Consider the following 18,268-nt stretch of genomic DNA (forward strand, 5'->3'; position numbering starts at 1 on the left):
TACAATGGTTTGGAAATATTATGTGTATCCAAGAGAGGAGTAGACATTTATCTTTAACCATAAACATAGTGAGAAAATTGACTTATCTAGGTTTTTCCGCCTATACAAAGGATTCCGGTTGAATGACTGGTTTATCTTTGTCACTGTTATTCTTTTTTATAAAGTGCCAATGATCGTACTCTAATTATGTGATTGAGATAAATTTATTGTATGGTATGAGCAACTTGAATTTGAGTCATATTTCTTCAAGTTAATAAGTAGTAGACATAGACTTATTTGTTTAAACTTAATGATGTGTTATGGATCTCTCTCTCTCTCTCTAGAACATCAGTTATTGTAGACTTTTTTCAGTGACCAGTTGGAGGATAGTTCATTTAATTTTTAGTCTGAAGTGATGTTGTTGGGAGCTGAGTGTACTTTAATCCTAAAATTCCCTTGGCCCAAACAATCTTTTGGTTATTATTTTGAATAATATGCTGAAGCATTTAATCACTTGATTTTTCCTTTTGTTTTGTGGAGTGTTGCAAGAAACAACTTAACTTAAACTGTACATTGCATCCATCAGTTGTGTTTTTGCGTAAAGACAGAGTAATATAGTTATTTCACCCTTCCCTTTCTTTCATTTTGTGAAACCTATGTGATTGTATAGAAAATCTAAGCAGTCCATGTACACACCTACAGAGAAGTGGTTCTAAATATGTTCATGCCCACTAGCATATGATCTATATATTCTCCTAATTAGTAAGCTTGTAAATATTTGCCATATCGGGCAGAGTGTCCTGTCACACCATTGGCCAAGCTTCAGTCTGTCTCCTTGCTGTCCCAAACCCATAGTATTTTTCTTTGTAACAGTTACTGCCATTCGAGAGGTTTTCCAGACCATTATCTCATTAAGGAACATATAGCTCTTTGACTTTCCCTGCAAAAGGAGCTTGAGGATTTCTAGATCAGACTTTTCCAAGTTCTGCTCATGATGTTAATGAATACTGGAAAAAAAACTAAATGTTTTCTCACACATGAAACCACAAAATGTTTTATACCAACTATATACTGTCTCATAAAGGTTGTGTCTGTTCCTGAAATTTTTTTTAGACTGATCAGAAGAAGGAAGCTCTTCCTGTACAAGAAGAGTCTGATCTTGAAAAGAAAAGAAGAGAAGCTGAAGCATTGCTTCAAAGCATGGGATTAACACCAGATTCTCCTATAGGTAAGAATAGTACCAGTTAACTGTTTCATCCCTCGTATCCTACATTAAGAATGTAGCACTTGTATTAAAAGCATGAAAATTAAATGACTGACTCAGTGGTTCTAGCCTGCTTCTGTCTCTTGTCTTTGGCACAATTTGTCCTGCATAGTTCACCATTTGTCATAAGTGTCAATCCTAAATGATGTGCCTCAGTGCACACAATTAAATGCTCGATCTCTCTTCTTTTACAAAATATTGTGAGTAAAATGTTGAACTCTGCAAATCTGCTCAATATTTAAGACCATCTCTGAGAACTGGGATCTAAATTTAAAGTATCTTTGGTACATAAAATTGAGGAGTATATGTCAAAAGTAAGATTTCTTCAGAGCATAAACAAAAGTGAATTATTGGGAATCTGTTTTGGTCTGCATTAAATAACATACATTTTTGTTTTCCTCCTATTTTCCCTGAACAGCACATTGGTATTTTGTCCTCTGTCAACAGGCAGGGTTTTGGCTAGCGATTTTCCACTTCTCCACAATCACTGACTTTAATTACTATACATTATCAGTAATGTATCAATCTGTGCATTTGTTCTGTTTCTACTACTTCCCCCTCCCACCAACACAATCTTATGGGTGTTGGATTGAGGTTCACTTAATCAGCCGATGGGTCTAACAAATATTTATTAAGAAAAAACGGAGTAGTGATCAGTTACAAGTGAGAAGTTCATTAGGACGAACTCATCAGTATCCTCCAGCACCAAACAATACAGCAGTCTCCCTTCATCACACAAACTTATTTATAACTTCTGGTTATATTTTCTTATACATATGTACTAATTTCTCATTGCCATGTTAACTCTCTTCCCTGTCCGTACAAGTTTAGTTTTAAAGCAGACCGGTCTCTTCTAGCTTTTTAGTTATTATCTTGATTACTCTGCAATTTACACATATGCAACACTAACATGATTATTCTGTAATTTCTTACATGTACACATTTCTGTTTATGCTGTTAAATGTTACCAGAACAGAGTGTTAAAATCCACAGCAGTCTTCTGTCAGGCCTAAAGGTGCTTTCACTTCCAATAGTGGGGGTAACAGCAAGGTCAAATGTAAGTTTTAACTGTCTAGGAAAATATACTTGTTCTTAACTTGTTCTTTCCCTGTTTTAGCCTCAGCTCCTACCCCATTCTTGGATAGGCTTGTATATCAGGTATGTCTGATTGCTCAGACTTTGGTTTTCCTTAGTCATATCTTTCTGAAAAAAAAATCAGACTGGAGAAGTATTTTTAAACTCCATCCTATATCTCAGACTCTTCTCTCATCACTAGTTTTTGAGCACCCAGAATTTCAAGTTATCCTTTTGATTTGGGCTTTCACTGTGAATCTTGTCTTGCAAGTATGAAGCAGTGTGGTAGTTGCTTTTCCATTATGGACATGATCCTTCGCTGACAACCCTGTTGCATCTGGTCTTGAAACAATCCCTGTGTATTTTGAAAGTGACCATGGGGATGCCATTAAAAATATTCTTATTCCATAAACTTCAGCAATGACCTACAATGGCTTGTGAGGGTAGAATCCTGCCCTTAAATCATTACTCTGGCAATTGTACTCCACAGATGTTTGAGTATCTTTCTCTGTGCCTGCCATTCAGTGTTTTGGCGTCTTTAGCAGTACAATATGTTACAAACTATCCATTCCTCTCTGTGTATTTTTGGTAGACTAAAATTTAGGACATTTCCATTCAGGAGAAATGGTGGTTTGATAGTTCTGCTGAAATAATATGAAAGACTCTTTCAGAAGTCCACAAGCATATGCTTACTAGCTGTCTGTGAAAGTCTGAAAGCCATGAACTGGTACATCTCTCTGAAAGAAATGGGTTTATAAGGTATAACTGTTAATGGAAAATTGTCTGAAAAACCATGCCCTAACAAAATTGGTACTCTTCAGGCAGGGAACCATTTGTCCAAAGCCTGGACCTTGCTTGCATGTGACAGTGGACAACACTCCCTTTCAGTGGCTATATTTAACTTCAAGCAGTAGCTTTGATCAAGCTCTAACTCAGGTTAAATTAAGTTTCTTCAAAGGAAAGAGTGGTATTGGAAAAATGTATAAAGTAAACAGGTATTGATAGTTTTTCCTTTCTGTAGACTTCCAGTAAGGTGGTTTTCCTATATTAGATATTGCCTTAATGATAGAATATGGGATTTCACTTTTAAGAACTCATCCTCTGATCCACGTTTTCTTAAATACCACCATAACCCTGATGTAAGAAGATATACTTGTAGTAGGAAGAGAGCCTGAGATATAAGCCCTTGTGTTAGAGGCCTGAGCTAAAGTAGTGGGCAAGCTTTGCTAATATAACGCAAAGTTAGCAAAAGTTAGGCTGTGAGCAAACATCAGGCTTTGCCTGCTTGCAAGTTCACAGAATCGGGCAAGAATAGGGCTGATGTTGCAGAAACACACATTTCTAAGAAGTGCTAGGCACAGAGTCCATATGCAAACACATTTCAGAAGAGTGGTACCAAAACATCCCGGTATCAAGGATGGTACAAAAATATTTTCCAAGAATAGGGAACATGCTGACCCCCCTCCTAAAAGATAAGCTCAGGATAACAGAGTGATAAATAGAGATGTTTTAATCGAACCAACATGTACAAGGAGATGGGTGATAACTAGCCACGTCAGGGGCAGTAACTAACTATCTCACAGGGGTAGTACGTAATTTGTTTGTATCAGTCTACACTCTGGGGCATCGATCTAAGTTACGCCACTTAGCTGAAGTTGACGTACTTAGATCGACTTACTGCAGTGTCTTCTCTGGTAGGTTGACTGCTGACGCTCCCCTGTCGACTCCGCCTACACTTCTCACGCCGGTGGAGTACTGGAGTCGATGGGAGAGCGCTCGGCAGTTGATTTATCGCATCTTCACTAGGAATGATAAATCGACCCCCGCTGGATCGATTGCTCCAGAGGTAAGTGTAGACATGCCCTGAGAGAGTATCTTGGTCCAGCCAAGGAAGGAATGGAAAGTCCTGCCATTCACAGAGCTATGTCATGGGCATACATGTCTTACTATCCTCCTAGAGTCTGCCAGGTGTTATTGCTGTGCTTTTTCTGCAATAAACCTGGCCTGGTGCCTTCGTACCTTAACGGATCTTGTGGTTATTGGACAGTTTGCTCGAGGTCTGCTATGCCGTCTGTCTGCGTAGAGCTAGGGCAACACACAGGGAGAACACACATGCAGCTGAACATCTAACAATACTTACTTAGTGAAACACAAAACTGCTTCAAGAAATCATTAAAATTTTATCTTCTAACAACCAAAATTAAGCATCCTTATTTGGACAGTCTTGTAAGATAATTACATATGCATTAAATAGACATTGTCCCCACCAAGGAGAAGACTGCCTTCTTGGAAATGACATGCTCCACAAGGGGGCATTGCAGTATCGCAGACTAAACTTGAGAATGATCTAGAAATAATACATTCTTTGTGCTTATCATAAGGATCCTGTGCACAAATCTTTTTCTTAACAGTCCTCTGATCTGCTCTTCCCACTAGCCCACTTCTTAACTAGGAAGAGTGTGCAAGTTTTAGTCTAGTAACAGAGCCTAAAGAGATTAGGCCTCAAACCTCTTCACTGCATCTTTATTCATAATCAATACTACAAATATTAAGTACTGTAGAAGATGATGTAGTAAATCATGGTTTTACCTGAAAATCTGTTTACTAGTTATATATGCCTACTACAAGTAAGTGATAGGCTACTACAAGTTGCCTTTTGGTAAATAAGTTTAAAAGGACTAGTTCTTGTCAATTCCTTTAACATTTTGCCTAATTTTAGTCTGTTTTCTACTCATATTACAATATTTTAGATCTGCTTTTATCGTACATGTATTGGAGAGTTCTAAATGTAATTTCCACTGCAAGAAAAGCATTTTGCGGGAGGAGCAACTTTAGGGGTTTTTTAAATAGGCAGAACATCAGAAATAAGAATTATTTTCCAAAACCCTGGATTAGATCTTCCATTTACTTTGGTAATGAGAATCTATTTCTTTAGCATATACACATTGTACTACAGATAAATCACTCAGCTATGCTGTATATAACAGTTGTTTTTTAAAAAAATGGAAACTTCATACAAATGCAAATACTCTAGGAGGCATAGAGTAGGTACTCAGGTTGACACTAGTCTTTCCTTTCCACCTATATAGTGCTGTCTCTTTAAAAAATAATAATTCTGGTGCAAAGAGGATTTAATAAAGATAGAATTTTCATTAAACACTTGTGTGGTCTTCTGTTGAACAAGAGATTCCTAAAAAGAAAAAAGCATTTTAACTTTAGTGTATATTAGAGGGTCAAAATCTGTCCTGACTCTCACTCCATGTAGTTTCAATGTCTCTAACAGGGTTGCATCATATATAAATTGGGGCAAAATTTGGTGTAGAAAACCAGGGAACCTTCAAATGATTGTTTTCATTGGTTAATTACTTTCATGGCAGTGATTATAGAATCAGAGAAACGTGGGACTGGAAGGGACCTCGATAGGTCATCTAGTCCAGTCCCCTGCACTGAGAGAGTACTAAGTATTATCTAGGCTATCCCTGACAAGTATTTGTCGGACCTGTTCTTAAAAATCTTGAATGATGGAGATTCCACAACTTCCTTAGATAATTTGTTCTAGTGCTTAACTACCCTTACTCTAAGGAAGTTTTTCCTAACATCGAACCTAAATATCCCTTGCTGCGATTTTAAGCCCAATTATTTCTTGTCCTGTCCTCAGTGGATGAGAACAATTTTTCACTCTCCCATTTATAACAAACTTTTACATGAAGACTTATCATGCCTCCCCCTTCCCCTGGTCTTCTCTTCTCCAGACTAAGCAAACCCAATTTTTGCAATCTTTCCATGTGGATCACATTTTCTAGACCTTTAATCATTTTTGTTGCTCTCCTATGGATTTTCTCCAATGTGTCCACTTCTTTCTTGAAGTGTGGTAGCCAGATCTGGACACAGTACTCCAGCTGAGGCCTTATCAGTGCTGAGTAGAGTGCTGAGTAGAGTGGAAGAATTACTTGTCATCTCTTCCCTGCAACACTCTTTCTAATATATCCCAGAATGATGTTCACTTTTTTTGCAACAATATTACATTGTTGACTCTCATTTAACTTGTGATCAGTCTACTATAACCCCCCCCCCCCCGATCCTTTTCTGCAGTACTTCCTAGGCAATTGTTTCCCATTTTGTATTTGTGCAGTTGTTTGAAAAATTACTTCCTGCATGTTTGTCAAGGTTCCTTCTCCACTCTGAACTCTAGGGTACAGATGTGGGGACCTGCATGAAAGACCCCCTAAGCTTATTCTTACCAGCTTAGGTTAAAAACTTCCCCAAGGTACAAGCTTGGCCTTGTCCTTGAAGAGTAAACTGCCACCACCAAGAGTTTTAAACAAAGAACATGGAAAGAGACCACTTGGAGACGTCTTCCCCCAAAATATCCCCCAAAGCCCAACACCCCCCTTTCCTGGGGAAGAAATAATAATAAGAATAAGAATCCTCACCAGTTGGTACAGGTGAACACAGACCCAAACCCTTGGATCTTAAGACAATGAAAAATCAATCAAGTTCTTAAAAAGAAAAGATAAAAGAATTTTTCTTAATTAAAGAAAAGATAAAAGAATCACCGCTGTAAAATCAGGATGGTTAATACCTTACAAGGTAATCAGATTCAAAACACAGAGAATCCCTCTAGGCAAAACCTTAAGTTACAAAAAGACACAAAAACAGGAATACACATTCCCTCCAGCACAGCTTATTTTACAAGCCATTAAACAAAAGAAAATCTAATGCATTTGCTAGCTAGATTACATACTAACTTTACAGGAGTTGTAAGGCTTGCATTCCTGATCTGTTCCCAGCAAAAGCATCACACAGACAGACCAAACCCTCCCCCCCCAGATTTGAAAGAATCTTGTCCCCTCATTGGCCATTTTGGGTCAGGTGCCAGCTAGGTTACCTTAGCTTCTTAACCCTTTACAGGTGAAAGGATTTTGCCTCTGGCCAGGAGGGATTTTAATGCACTGTATACAGAAAAGTGGTTACCCTTTCCTTTCTTTATATTTCCCTTTCCTTTTATATTTATGACAATGTTGCACTTTGCATTTGTCCTATTTATTTCACACCATTTATCCAGTTTGTCAAGATCATTTTGAATTCTAATACTGTCCTTCAAACCACTTGCAACTCCTTCCAGCTTAGTATCATCTGTAAACTTTACAAGTGTACTCTCTCTGCCATTATCCAAATAATTTATGAAGATACTGAACAGAACTGCTTTCAGGACAGATCCCTAAGGGACCCCTCTCTTTATGCCCTTCTGGCTTGATTGAACCATTGATAACTACACTATCATTTTCCAAACAGTTGTGCACTCGCCTTACAGCAGGTTCACCTAGGCTATATTTCCTTATTTTGCTTATGAGAACATCATGCGAGACAGTACCAAAAACTTTACTAAAGTTGAGATATATCACATTTACTGCTTCCATTCTATATCCACAAGGCTTCTGTCAAAGAAGGATATTGGGTTGGTTTGACATGATTTGTTCTTGACAAATCCATGTTGACTGTTAGAAGAAAATAACGGTGGTAACTAAGTGCTTACAAACTGTTTATTTGCTCCATTAACTTTCCAGGTACCGAAGTAAAGCTGACTGGTCTAGAATACCCTAGGTTGTCTTTATTCCTCTTTCTATAAATATGTACTATATTTGCCGTTTTTCAGTCCTCTGGGATCTCTCCCATCCTCCACAGATCCTAGCTTATTTACACTTATGTTCCCTATGTTAGCTCTTTTGGTGAAAAACTGAAATAAAATAAAGTTTCAGAGTAGCAGCCGTGTTAGTCTATCCGCAAAAAGAAAAGGAGTACTTGTGGCACCTTAGAAACTAACAAATTTATTTGAGCATAGGCTTTCATGAGCTACAGCTCACTTCATCGGACGCGTTCAGTAGAAAATACAGTGGGGAGGTTTATATACAATGGGTGTTACCATATACACTGTAACGAGAGTAATCACTTAAGGTGAGCTGTTAACCAGCAGGAGAGGGGGAAAAAACAAAAAAACCTTTTGTAGTGATAATCAAGGTGGACCATTTCATGATCATGTTCACCCAAGCTGTCTTCCACCTTCAAATTCTCCTTCATATTTGTCAGAATTAAATCTTAAATAACTTCTTCCTTCTAGTCTCTTTCACCACCTTCTGTAATAAAAAGTTGTCTCCATTGCATTCCAAGAACTTGTCAGATAATCTGTGCCCTGCTGTATTATTTTCCCAACAGATGTCTGGCAGGTTGAAGATCCACATCCTGTGCTTTGGATGATTTTGTTAGTTTAAAAAAAGCCTCTTCCAACTCTTCTTCCTGGTTAGATGGTCTATAGTAGACTCATACTAGGACATCATCCTTGTTTTTTACCCCTTTTATCTTTATTCGGAGAATTTCAACAGGTCTGCCTCCCACTTCTGTCTCAGTCTCAATGCAAGTATATACATCTTTCATGTACAAAGCAACCCCTCCTCCCTTTTGTCCCTGCCTGTGCTTCCTGAACAAGCTGTACCCTTTTATATTGATATTCCAGTCACATGAATTATCCCACTAAGTCTCTGTGATACCAAGTATGTTGTAATTGTGGTTATTCACTAGTATTTTTAGTTTTTTATTCCCCATACTACTTGCATTAATGTACAGGTATCTAAGATGTTGATTAGATTTCCCCTCCTATGATTTCCTATGTTCCCCCCAGATTCTGACCCTTCATCCAGATCTCCATGTTTTGGATTTACCTGTGGATTTTTGTTTCCTGGTCCCTTTGAATATAGTTTAAAGCCCTCCTCTGTAGGTTAGCCAGCCAGATGCTCTTTCCCTTCCTTGATAGATAGATCCTCTCTCTGCTCAGCAGTCCCTTCTTCTTGGAACAGCATCCCATGGTCAGGGAAGTCAAAGCACTCCTGGCAACACTGTGACCGAATGGCTTTGCATTCATCCCAGGATGTGTCTGTCTCTCTCTCTGCCTAGGTCCCTACCCTTGACCAGAAGGATTGATGACACCGCCACCTGTGCCCCCAGCTCCCTCTCCCTCACCTCCAGAGGCCTGTAGTCACGTCTGATCTGCCCATGGTTATATCTTACCAGCAGGTGGTTTTCTCTCAGGACTGGTGGCCACATTTCTTCCAGCCTTGGGGATATGTGGCTTCTCCTGCGTCGCCTTTGGGAGAGATTCCTCATTGCCAGGGTAGAAAACTAGTTTTGAGGGTTTTTTTGTGGCCTCTATTGAAGGTGGGTTGGGAGCAGAAGTAGCCAGCACCCAGCTTCCTGCCTATTAAGGCACTCCTCCTCCCCTGGTGGTGCTACTGCTGGCCTCCCCACTTGGATTGCTTCCTCAGTCTTGGAGGTCTCCATGTGTATATTTTCAATCATTTTCAACCTAGCCACCTCCTCCTGTAGCTTTCCCACCTGCTCCCTGAGGGATTCTACCAGTAGGAAACTCTCACACTGGATGACCTCTCTAGCCTGGCTTTCTGTGATGGGGACTACAGGTCACAGTCTCTGCAAATCCACACCATAGAGTCATCCATGACTGGGTCCTCTGTCTGGACACAGGAGCAGTGTAGGCATTGGCAATGTGGCCTTTTTGACCCATGCCCCCTCGTTAACGCACAGGGGAAGGGTGATCAAAGATGATTCAGGATCAAGGGACAGGAGGCTAGAGCCTTGCTAATGCACACTCAGTTAGCAGGCCTCTGGCCCCCACTCCCACACAATCCCCAAACACACAGTCCCGTATAGGCCACGCTGTAAACTTTAAGCAAGCCAAAAGAAAAACCAAACAGAAACAAACTCACTTACCCCAAGAATTAGTGTTTGCTCTTTCAGCAGGGTATATCCCTCTCAGACTCCGCTGTTTGCAGCCCCCTGTTCAGGGAACAGTTATGTCATGTTTTGGTGGGGGTTTTTTATTGCTGCTCTTACCTTTTCTGTAACTAACTCTTTTGTGATCTATGAAGTTGTGTACAGTAAGCAGCTGCTTCCTGGGGCAAAAGAAATCCTGGAAAGTCAGTCATTTGTCCTCATCTTTTCTTCCTTTGGATTTTTTTGGAGGGAGTGTGGGAAAGAGCTGCTCTGCTTTGGAAATAAATACATACAATTTTAAGTTGCAGTATACATAAGTATTTTTAGATTTGGCTCTGTGATATTTAATGTCATAGTTCAGTGTTTGATATTTTATATCTATTAGTTAGAGCTCAATCACTAGATTGCACATTTTTAGGGCCTCTACCGAATTCACGGTTCATTTTGGTCAATTTCATAATCATAGGAATTTAAAATTTAGTCAATTTTATGGTTTCAGATGTTTAGACCCGAAATTTTGTGGTGGTGTATTCGTGGGGGTCCTGACCCAAAAAGGGGTTGGCTGACTCTCTCACCCCCACCCCACCCCCCAGCAGCTGTGCAGGGGAAGAGGAAATACCCTCCCTCCCCAATCCTGCCAGGACTAGCAGCTGGAGCTCGATTTATGGTAGGAGCCTCCACCCTCAGTCCTGCCCCTCTTCACCCCCTCCAATAGCTAGATTTCACAGGGGAGAATTGATTTCGTGGTCCGTGACACATTTTTCAAGGCCATGTATTTGACACAGTCTGAGCTAAATTGATAGTCTGGGCATTATAATCCCTTAGCTCTGTTTTCAGGAGTTAACTGTTTAATTTAATAAAAGCAGAAAAAGTTTTCATTCATGTTTGTCTGTTTTTATGTTAATTACCTTTTTTTTAATTGAACAAGTTAGTGATAAAATCATGCTGTACTAGAATAGAGGGTTGTAGGCAGTCATTCTATAAATTATCCAGCAGATGGCAGTGACTACCCAGTAAAAGTATACCTGTAAAAAGAGCTATCTACCAACTCTACCTGTAATTTTCCCCTGTTTTGGGAGCAAAGGGGGAGTTTTGTTTTTTGGTGGTTAGTTTTTTGGTTGTTTTTTTTTGGTGGTTGGTTTTTTCTTTTTTTTTAACTCCCAGTTTAGGGGAGAACCATGGCTTTGGGTGTCTGTTACTGAAAAATAGAAGGTGCAAAGAACTTTGAGGCATTATTAGGCTGTCAAAAAGGTATAAAGATGGGTTAGGCCATTCTTACAAATCATAATTTCTAGAGTGGGGAAACACAGTTTTGCGTGGTATTTAAATTGCATGATGTCACTCTTCATTATGCATCAGTTCCCAAAAGCACATTGCTTTTTAAATTTTGTTTACAGTCTTCGCCCAAAATGCTTGAAACTTTTAAAGGAGATATAATGATGTTATATTTAAAATATATATTTAATTAAAAAACAGCTTCAGGATAGCAGCTATTCTTGTGTCTAAAGGAAGTGTTAATTACTATTATCCGATAAAACAACAACAGTACAGGTTAAAACTTACTGTATGGCAAAAAAAATTGTTGCAGTTGTAACTGAAGCAAAGACAAATTTATTAGAATTTAAATAGTGCATTTTATGATCTGTTTAATCCATGAAAACAGTTCTTAATGCTATACTAACAAATGCCTTGAACTTATTTGGAAATGACAAATTGTAAGGAAAATTGTCTCCTTTGAAAGTTGGTGGCAGCATTTTGTAGAAACTGAGATCTTTTTTTAAAAAAGATTCACCAGTCATTTTCTCCTGGGTGCGTCTTTTTTTTGTTTGTTTTTTGTTTTTTTTGTTTAATATATATAAAATCCCAGGTACATTAAATGCCAAAGAGTTGCATGAGTGTCCAGCATGAAATGTTAACATTGTCTTTTCCCCTCTCTTTCTACTATTCATTTTCATCCACGTATTTTTTGTTTGCCATCACTTTTTTTTAATACTTCATGTTAAATTAATTTGGAAACATCCTAAGCTGTGCAACCTCTACGAGTAGTAACAGCGGATACCTGTCTGTTTCACTATTTAGTCCCTCCTCCTATGTCTCCATCTTCCAAATCTGTGAGTACTCCAAGTGAGGCTGGAAGCCAAGACTCTGGTGATGGTGCTGTTGGATCTAGGTATGGTAACTTTCTTAAAACATTAGATTGTTAAAATGATGTTCGATATGTTTGTAGGTTGAGAAGTGCTTTAAAATAGTATTGAGTTAGTGTTAACTTAAAATTTGTAAACTTCTAAGTCAAATTTTATATGTCTAAGTCCTTTTAAGATAAACCACATAACATCTCTTGTTCTAAAGCAATTAATGTTTTTTACTCTAGTGATTGTGTAAAACCATTTTATCCTCTGATTCAGATAATTTTCTTGGAATGTATTTTATTTAAATACTGAAGCTGCAAATAAAATGTGAAATGAAACTTTGAATTTCTTTTTAATTTTAAGATGAATCAGATATGTTTGTTTCTAATGGACCGATAGTTTAAAATGGCTGGGAGGAAAGAGAATGTTATATCAAAGGGATGTTTTCACTGTCATATGTGCACTTTCTTCAGATAGTAGGTAAATTCTCATAATAATTTGCTCAGAAAATCTATTAATTGGCAAAGAGATTATGGTATTATGCTGCTATCAAATATGTTTTTTAACTTATCACACTATATGTTTATATTATGGAATAACTTGTTAAAACATAATCTTCTAGATTTCTTTGTGTGTGCTTGTACATGAGTTTTGCTCCTTTTTGAATAAGTTTAAATAAGATGTTTGCTATAATATTTATCAGGATGCACATATTCATGTCTTCCAAATGCTTGTGTTGTGGCTGATGTGTCATTCCCATATTTTGCATACCCCATGCTGTGAAGAATGAGTGCTTGAGCCCCATTATGTATAGTTTAAAATGTTGCTATTTCCACCATCCTAACTGTGTAAAAAAAAAAAAAAAAACTGATTATTTTTATAACCAGTTAGTGGCATAAACAAAAGTTTAGGTTGTTGCTAAAAAATGAGCCATGACCAAAATTAGGAGAATGTAACAGATCACTAACATGGAGACACATTGCTTTCCTGGCTGTTCGTGGACACTATGCCTCTTGAATGCTACTTTGTGTTTAATATTTCATTCAGTCTGCATGGATAAAGCCCACTTTTGATGTAATAAAATATCCAGTAATATTAGTCTTTCATTTAGTAACAACCAGATTTTAAGTAGTACAGTTCACATGTGACATGAAATCTGTGAATCGTTTGTATCATAATCCATTGGGTGGGAGGGTTATTCTCTGCTAACATTATTTTAATCTAAAATATTTGAAGATTAAATTCCATTCATGTGTAATATTTAATGGTGAAGCGAGTATGAAACATGTTTGACATGAAACAAACTTCACATGTACATTTTATGGTGAATTCATCTCTAACTAATGAAAATATTATAGTCCTCACCATTGTGTATTCTGCACGTGCAGTTACATAAATGCATGTCACATAAATGTAGAGTAGGCACAGGTGCTTGAAAACTGAGAGAAAATAATACCGTGCACTTCTATAATTTCATCCATATATCTGTGTGCCCTACATGTTAGGATTAACAGCAATTTACAGAGTTTGGAAGTACAGTACAGCAGTTTTCCCATGTTGCAGGTGAGGGAACTGAGGTATAGATAAACAACCTAATTTGCTGATGATCAAATAGTGAGTCAGTGGTAGAAAAAGAATATAATTTTGAGCATTACATTGGGAGTCAGAAGAGCCAACCACCAGACAATACTTTCAGATAATTTAAAGTACTAAAATATCTGCCTCTATGTATAGTATATTAGTACATATGGACTCTTGGTGAGACACACTGGTATTCAAAAAATCTTGAATTTGGAAAATCATTCTGCAGGAATAGTTTAGTATGATCGCCTCTAGAAACCATGTTAAGGAGTTAACCAGTTTCAGAGGCCCATCAGTGTGCCCATATCATTACACATCATCTTTTGGAATGTAGTTCTAAAAGTTTGATACTGATCTGAAAATGTAAAACTGATCCTTCTGTTTTTTTTCCTCCATGTTTTTAACCCTTTAATCCCAACATTCCACTTCAGTTGCATGTTGAACAGCTATGTGATCACATGATCACAGTGCTTCTCTTATGTAGCAACTCAGTTTACAAAGATTGTCTTCCTGGTTAGCTTAGCATCTCCTCTGCATTTTTACCTCTCCCTTATGGTGGTTGGCACACAGCTGCATTTCTTAACTACCTAATAAGCAGTAAACCACTGTTCAAGCCCTATGTCCACTGCTGCTATCAGTTTACCTGACTGCTTCTCCTGTCCTTTTCATCAGTAAACCATTTTGCATACGTGCTTCTTCTCATCCTCAAGTTGCTGTGTTTATTGCAGCTCTTCTGCCTCTCTTTCCCACTCCCTATGTTTCTCAGGAACATTCAGAATAAAAATTCAGGGCTTTGCATTTCTAACTAAATCATTAATGAAAGGTTCATGCCTTTTTTACCAAAACTTGCAACTAGAACAACCTAGTACATAATTAAAGATACATAAATTTTAATTTAATATTTTTACCACACTGTATTAAACTATTGGGAGCAACTTTACATCTTTCTAGGAACTCTCCAGTTACACTGGAAAATAACTTCAGTCTTCCTAAAATAATCATATGGAAAAACCTTTTATTGATCTAGCATACAAACATATTACATGTTCTTTATTTTTAAGCTTCTGATACAAAATAATAGTAAAATTCTCTACAAAGTATGGTAGCATATACAAGCTTACTAAAAGCAGATGTTCTGCTGCTAATATTTCACGTACGTTTGTTTGAAATTGCTTCTTTGTGCCCTGGTAGAGTTAGAAGTAGACACCAATACTGGATGAAGTAGATTTCCCTCCCCCCTCCAGGCAAGACTAAACTATAAAGAAGGTCCTATTTTATATAAGTGACCTGTAACAGATCCATTCCACTTCTTATTCCTATGTACTGTGCTGAATACTCACTATTTTGAAACGTTTTAATATAAAGCCCACTGTTTTCTACGATACTGAATATCTTAAATTGGCTTTAAATCGGATGACATTTGTAAGCCCAAGGCAGTGCTTAACCCATAATTACAGCAGTGTCACATCTTGGAAACTCTAGCAGTTCTGTATCCCAGTGGAAACGCATTTTGCTTCTCTACCAAAAAGTTTGTGTGTTGACTCATTTCCTTTACCAATATGACAATTTCCTGCACATATTTAATGCTTTGGGCAAGATTGCAGTACATTAACAAACGTGACTTCGTATGACATAACCAAATTTGTATAGCTTTAAAATGAAGTTTAAAGTTTAACAGTTCCTAAGCTGTTTCAAATGGATTTTTATTCATTTGGCTTTCATTTAGGCTACTTTTGTCAGCGATTCTGCAATGCTTTAATTTCCCATCTCTGAAAGAATTGAATGTCTCTAATTGCTCTGAATTGTATGTTTGTGTTTAACTGTTTTATACTTATTGCATGTATTGTAGCATTGAACATTCACTGAATTTCCACTAACTGATATTTTGTTTCCTTTGAACAATGAAAAAACTGTAAACTTACAGTAGCTTTAACATTTCATAGTGTGTATTTGCTTCACTAATCTCTGGCCTCTTTTGCTAATGCTGCATGGTTGTTCAACCTACGGTATCAGGACGCTGCATTGGGATACTGATCCATCAGTTCTTCAGCTCCACTCTGATTCCGATCTGGGGTATTTCATAGATTTTATATTCCCTCTTTTGTGTATTTATAAATATACAATTTTTATATATATACTCCAATATGAGAGCTCTTTTTTTTAAAAAATGAACTTTAAGTTACTATTAAGGGAACACAAGTTCTGAAAGTAATCAAAGTTCATGCTCTCCCTGGGTTTAGTGCAACTGGCCTATAGTAGGCAATTTCAGTCTTACTGTGATTGCAAGTTTATCATTTTTCCAGCAATATGTTTCAGTCTTTTAACTTTTTATCTACATCTTTTTTTTTCTTGGCAAGACAAACTATAAAATGTCATTCTATTGAAATAAAATAACTACACATTTTAAATATATACAAAATGTGTCTAGTATAAGAAAAGATGGGAACTTATTGTTTTGTGGCTAATGTATCATGAAGTCTATTATAAATTGTAAGCTTTTTCATTAAGACCCACATCATGTTATAGAATTGTTTGCCTTCCAAAAATTAAAGAAAGAATGTTAGAATTTTTCCTTGAGCCTGTTTAGTCTGTAATGAATTTTTTTAAGTGTGGGAGAAGATGATGGAAAGATTAATATTCATATACTGCTTTTTATTGCTGGATTATTGGACTAGTGATTAATATACAAATTGAAGTTAATAGGGGTTTTTACATAAAAGTTCTCCTGAGGTGGGTCTAACTTGCAATATATATATATATTTATATATAGTGTGCGTGTGTGTGTTGCAGTTAGACCCATTTTGTCCATGTCAGTATTGTAAATGAGATCTTGTTCTCTCAATTTTTCTTGTTAAATCTTTATCTTTAAGTTCTTTAGTATTCCGTTCCAGGATATTATACTACTGTTTGGGAACAGACTTACAGTTCTAAGTCATAAATAATAGGTTTGGGAGAGCTAAGGAAATGGCCAACATAGTTAAATGGACTGGCAAACAGTCATTAATTGCAGAATAATTAAACAATATTGCAAGCTATGCAATCTTGGAACCCTGGTCCTGCAAATATCTTTCATGTGAGCAAGGAAAACAATGGTAGTGCTCACATGAGTTTGGTTTGTAAAATAGACCCTTTAGCCAGTGAAAAAGAGCCTTGTCATACACTAAGATTTAGCAAGCCTTGAAAAACACTTCGTGTGAAATCAAGAAATCCAGATATCTTTGCCTTTTTTCTTTTTCTTCTAGTCTGTGTGTATAAGCCAGACACCTTTTAAAAAATAAAGATAGCATATCACTAACATATATAGCATTTTTCAGATGATAGCATCCTTTGGATTTAAACTTGATTTTTAGAGTGTGGAGTGAGATGATGCCTTGCAATCTGAAACGCCTTATAACTTAATCATGATTGTATTAAAAATATCAATTGTTCTGATGTCTCTGTTCATTTTATTTAGACGTGGACCTATTAAACTTGGAATGGCTAAAATTACACAAGTTGACTTTCCTCCCCGAGAAATTGTTACATACACGAAGGAGACTCAAACACCAGTTATGACTCAACCAAAGGAAGGTGAATGTTAACTTATACTACTATTACATGTATTTTTTCTGGTTATTAAAATGTACCAAGACTATTCTAGAAGGACAGATGGAGATCAGTCATTTCTATTTGATGTTTTATATTTTACAAAATAGTGTTTCAGAGCTGGACATAGTTAAGTGTAAATTGATCTGAGGGATGACTGGTAATGTCTTGAGTCCATACACGTCTTTTTAAAGAATGTCATCCTGCATCTTGTAATTAATTAAAGGAAACCTATTAAGCACTCGTATTTTCCTCTCCCAAATACACAGTTTTCTAGAAGATTTACTACATTTATTTGTAGACTTCCTGATGTTTAAGCAATGTAGAATGTGTTCCATGCACATTAACGTAACAAAATCAGTTTATTTGAAGGCTTATGTTTTCTTAAGCTAAGAGTCAAATATGTGATTAGCATATGCAACTCCTATTCTCATCAGTGGAATTTAGATCAATGATTAATGGCAGTCTGTGTCCCAACACATAAAAATCAATTTATAAAAATAAGAGTCTTTGAAAGTGGCATTTTTCTGTCAACTGCTAGTGATGCCACTCTCAAAGACTCTTATTTATATAAATTGATTTTTATGTGTTGGGACACAGACTGCCATTAATCATTGATGAAAATAGGAGTTGCATATGCTAATCACATATTTGACTCAGCTTATGGCACAAACTGAAAAGAGTTGGAAATTTCTAAGTTAAAGCTTCAGTTGTAACTCGCTGTCTTTGCAGGAAAGAGATTTTTTTAAAGAAGATTCAGTGGGTTAATTCACTTGCTGTTAACCTTTCGAGACCTGGGAATTCGATCACAAATGACAATATTTGGTCTTTACCTAGTCCTTAGTTCATATCACAAAAACACTGAATTGTTCAG

The 18,268-nt window shown here is 37.0% G+C and overlaps 1 protein-coding gene across 4 annotated transcripts in view; it reads left to right on the forward strand.

The window, feature by feature from the left end:
* The window catches only part of DYNC1I2 (dynein cytoplasmic 1 intermediate chain 2), a 43,189-nt gene that overhangs the window by 3,261 nt on the left and 21,660 nt on the right, over positions 1-18,268 (forward strand). The window contains exons 3-6 of one of the 4 annotated variants that reach the window (XM_048868553.2): positions 1,093-1,207; positions 12,125-12,269; positions 15,823-15,882; positions 17,264-17,379. In XM_048868553.2, the coding sequence (XP_048724510.1) occupies positions 1,093-1,207; positions 12,125-12,269; positions 15,823-15,882; positions 17,264-17,379 (436 nt within the window). The remainder of the gene's footprint in view (positions 1-1,092; positions 1,208-12,124; positions 12,270-15,822; positions 15,883-17,263; positions 17,380-18,268) is intronic. The other 3 variants (XM_048868554.2, XM_048868555.2, XM_048868556.2) reach the window with 3 other exon arrangements.

Source organism: Caretta caretta, chromosome 11 (genome assembly GCF_965140235.1).
Source record: "Caretta caretta isolate rCarCar2 chromosome 11, rCarCar1.hap1, whole genome shotgun sequence".
Lineage (NCBI taxonomy): Eukaryota > Metazoa > Chordata > Testudines > Cheloniidae > Caretta > Caretta caretta.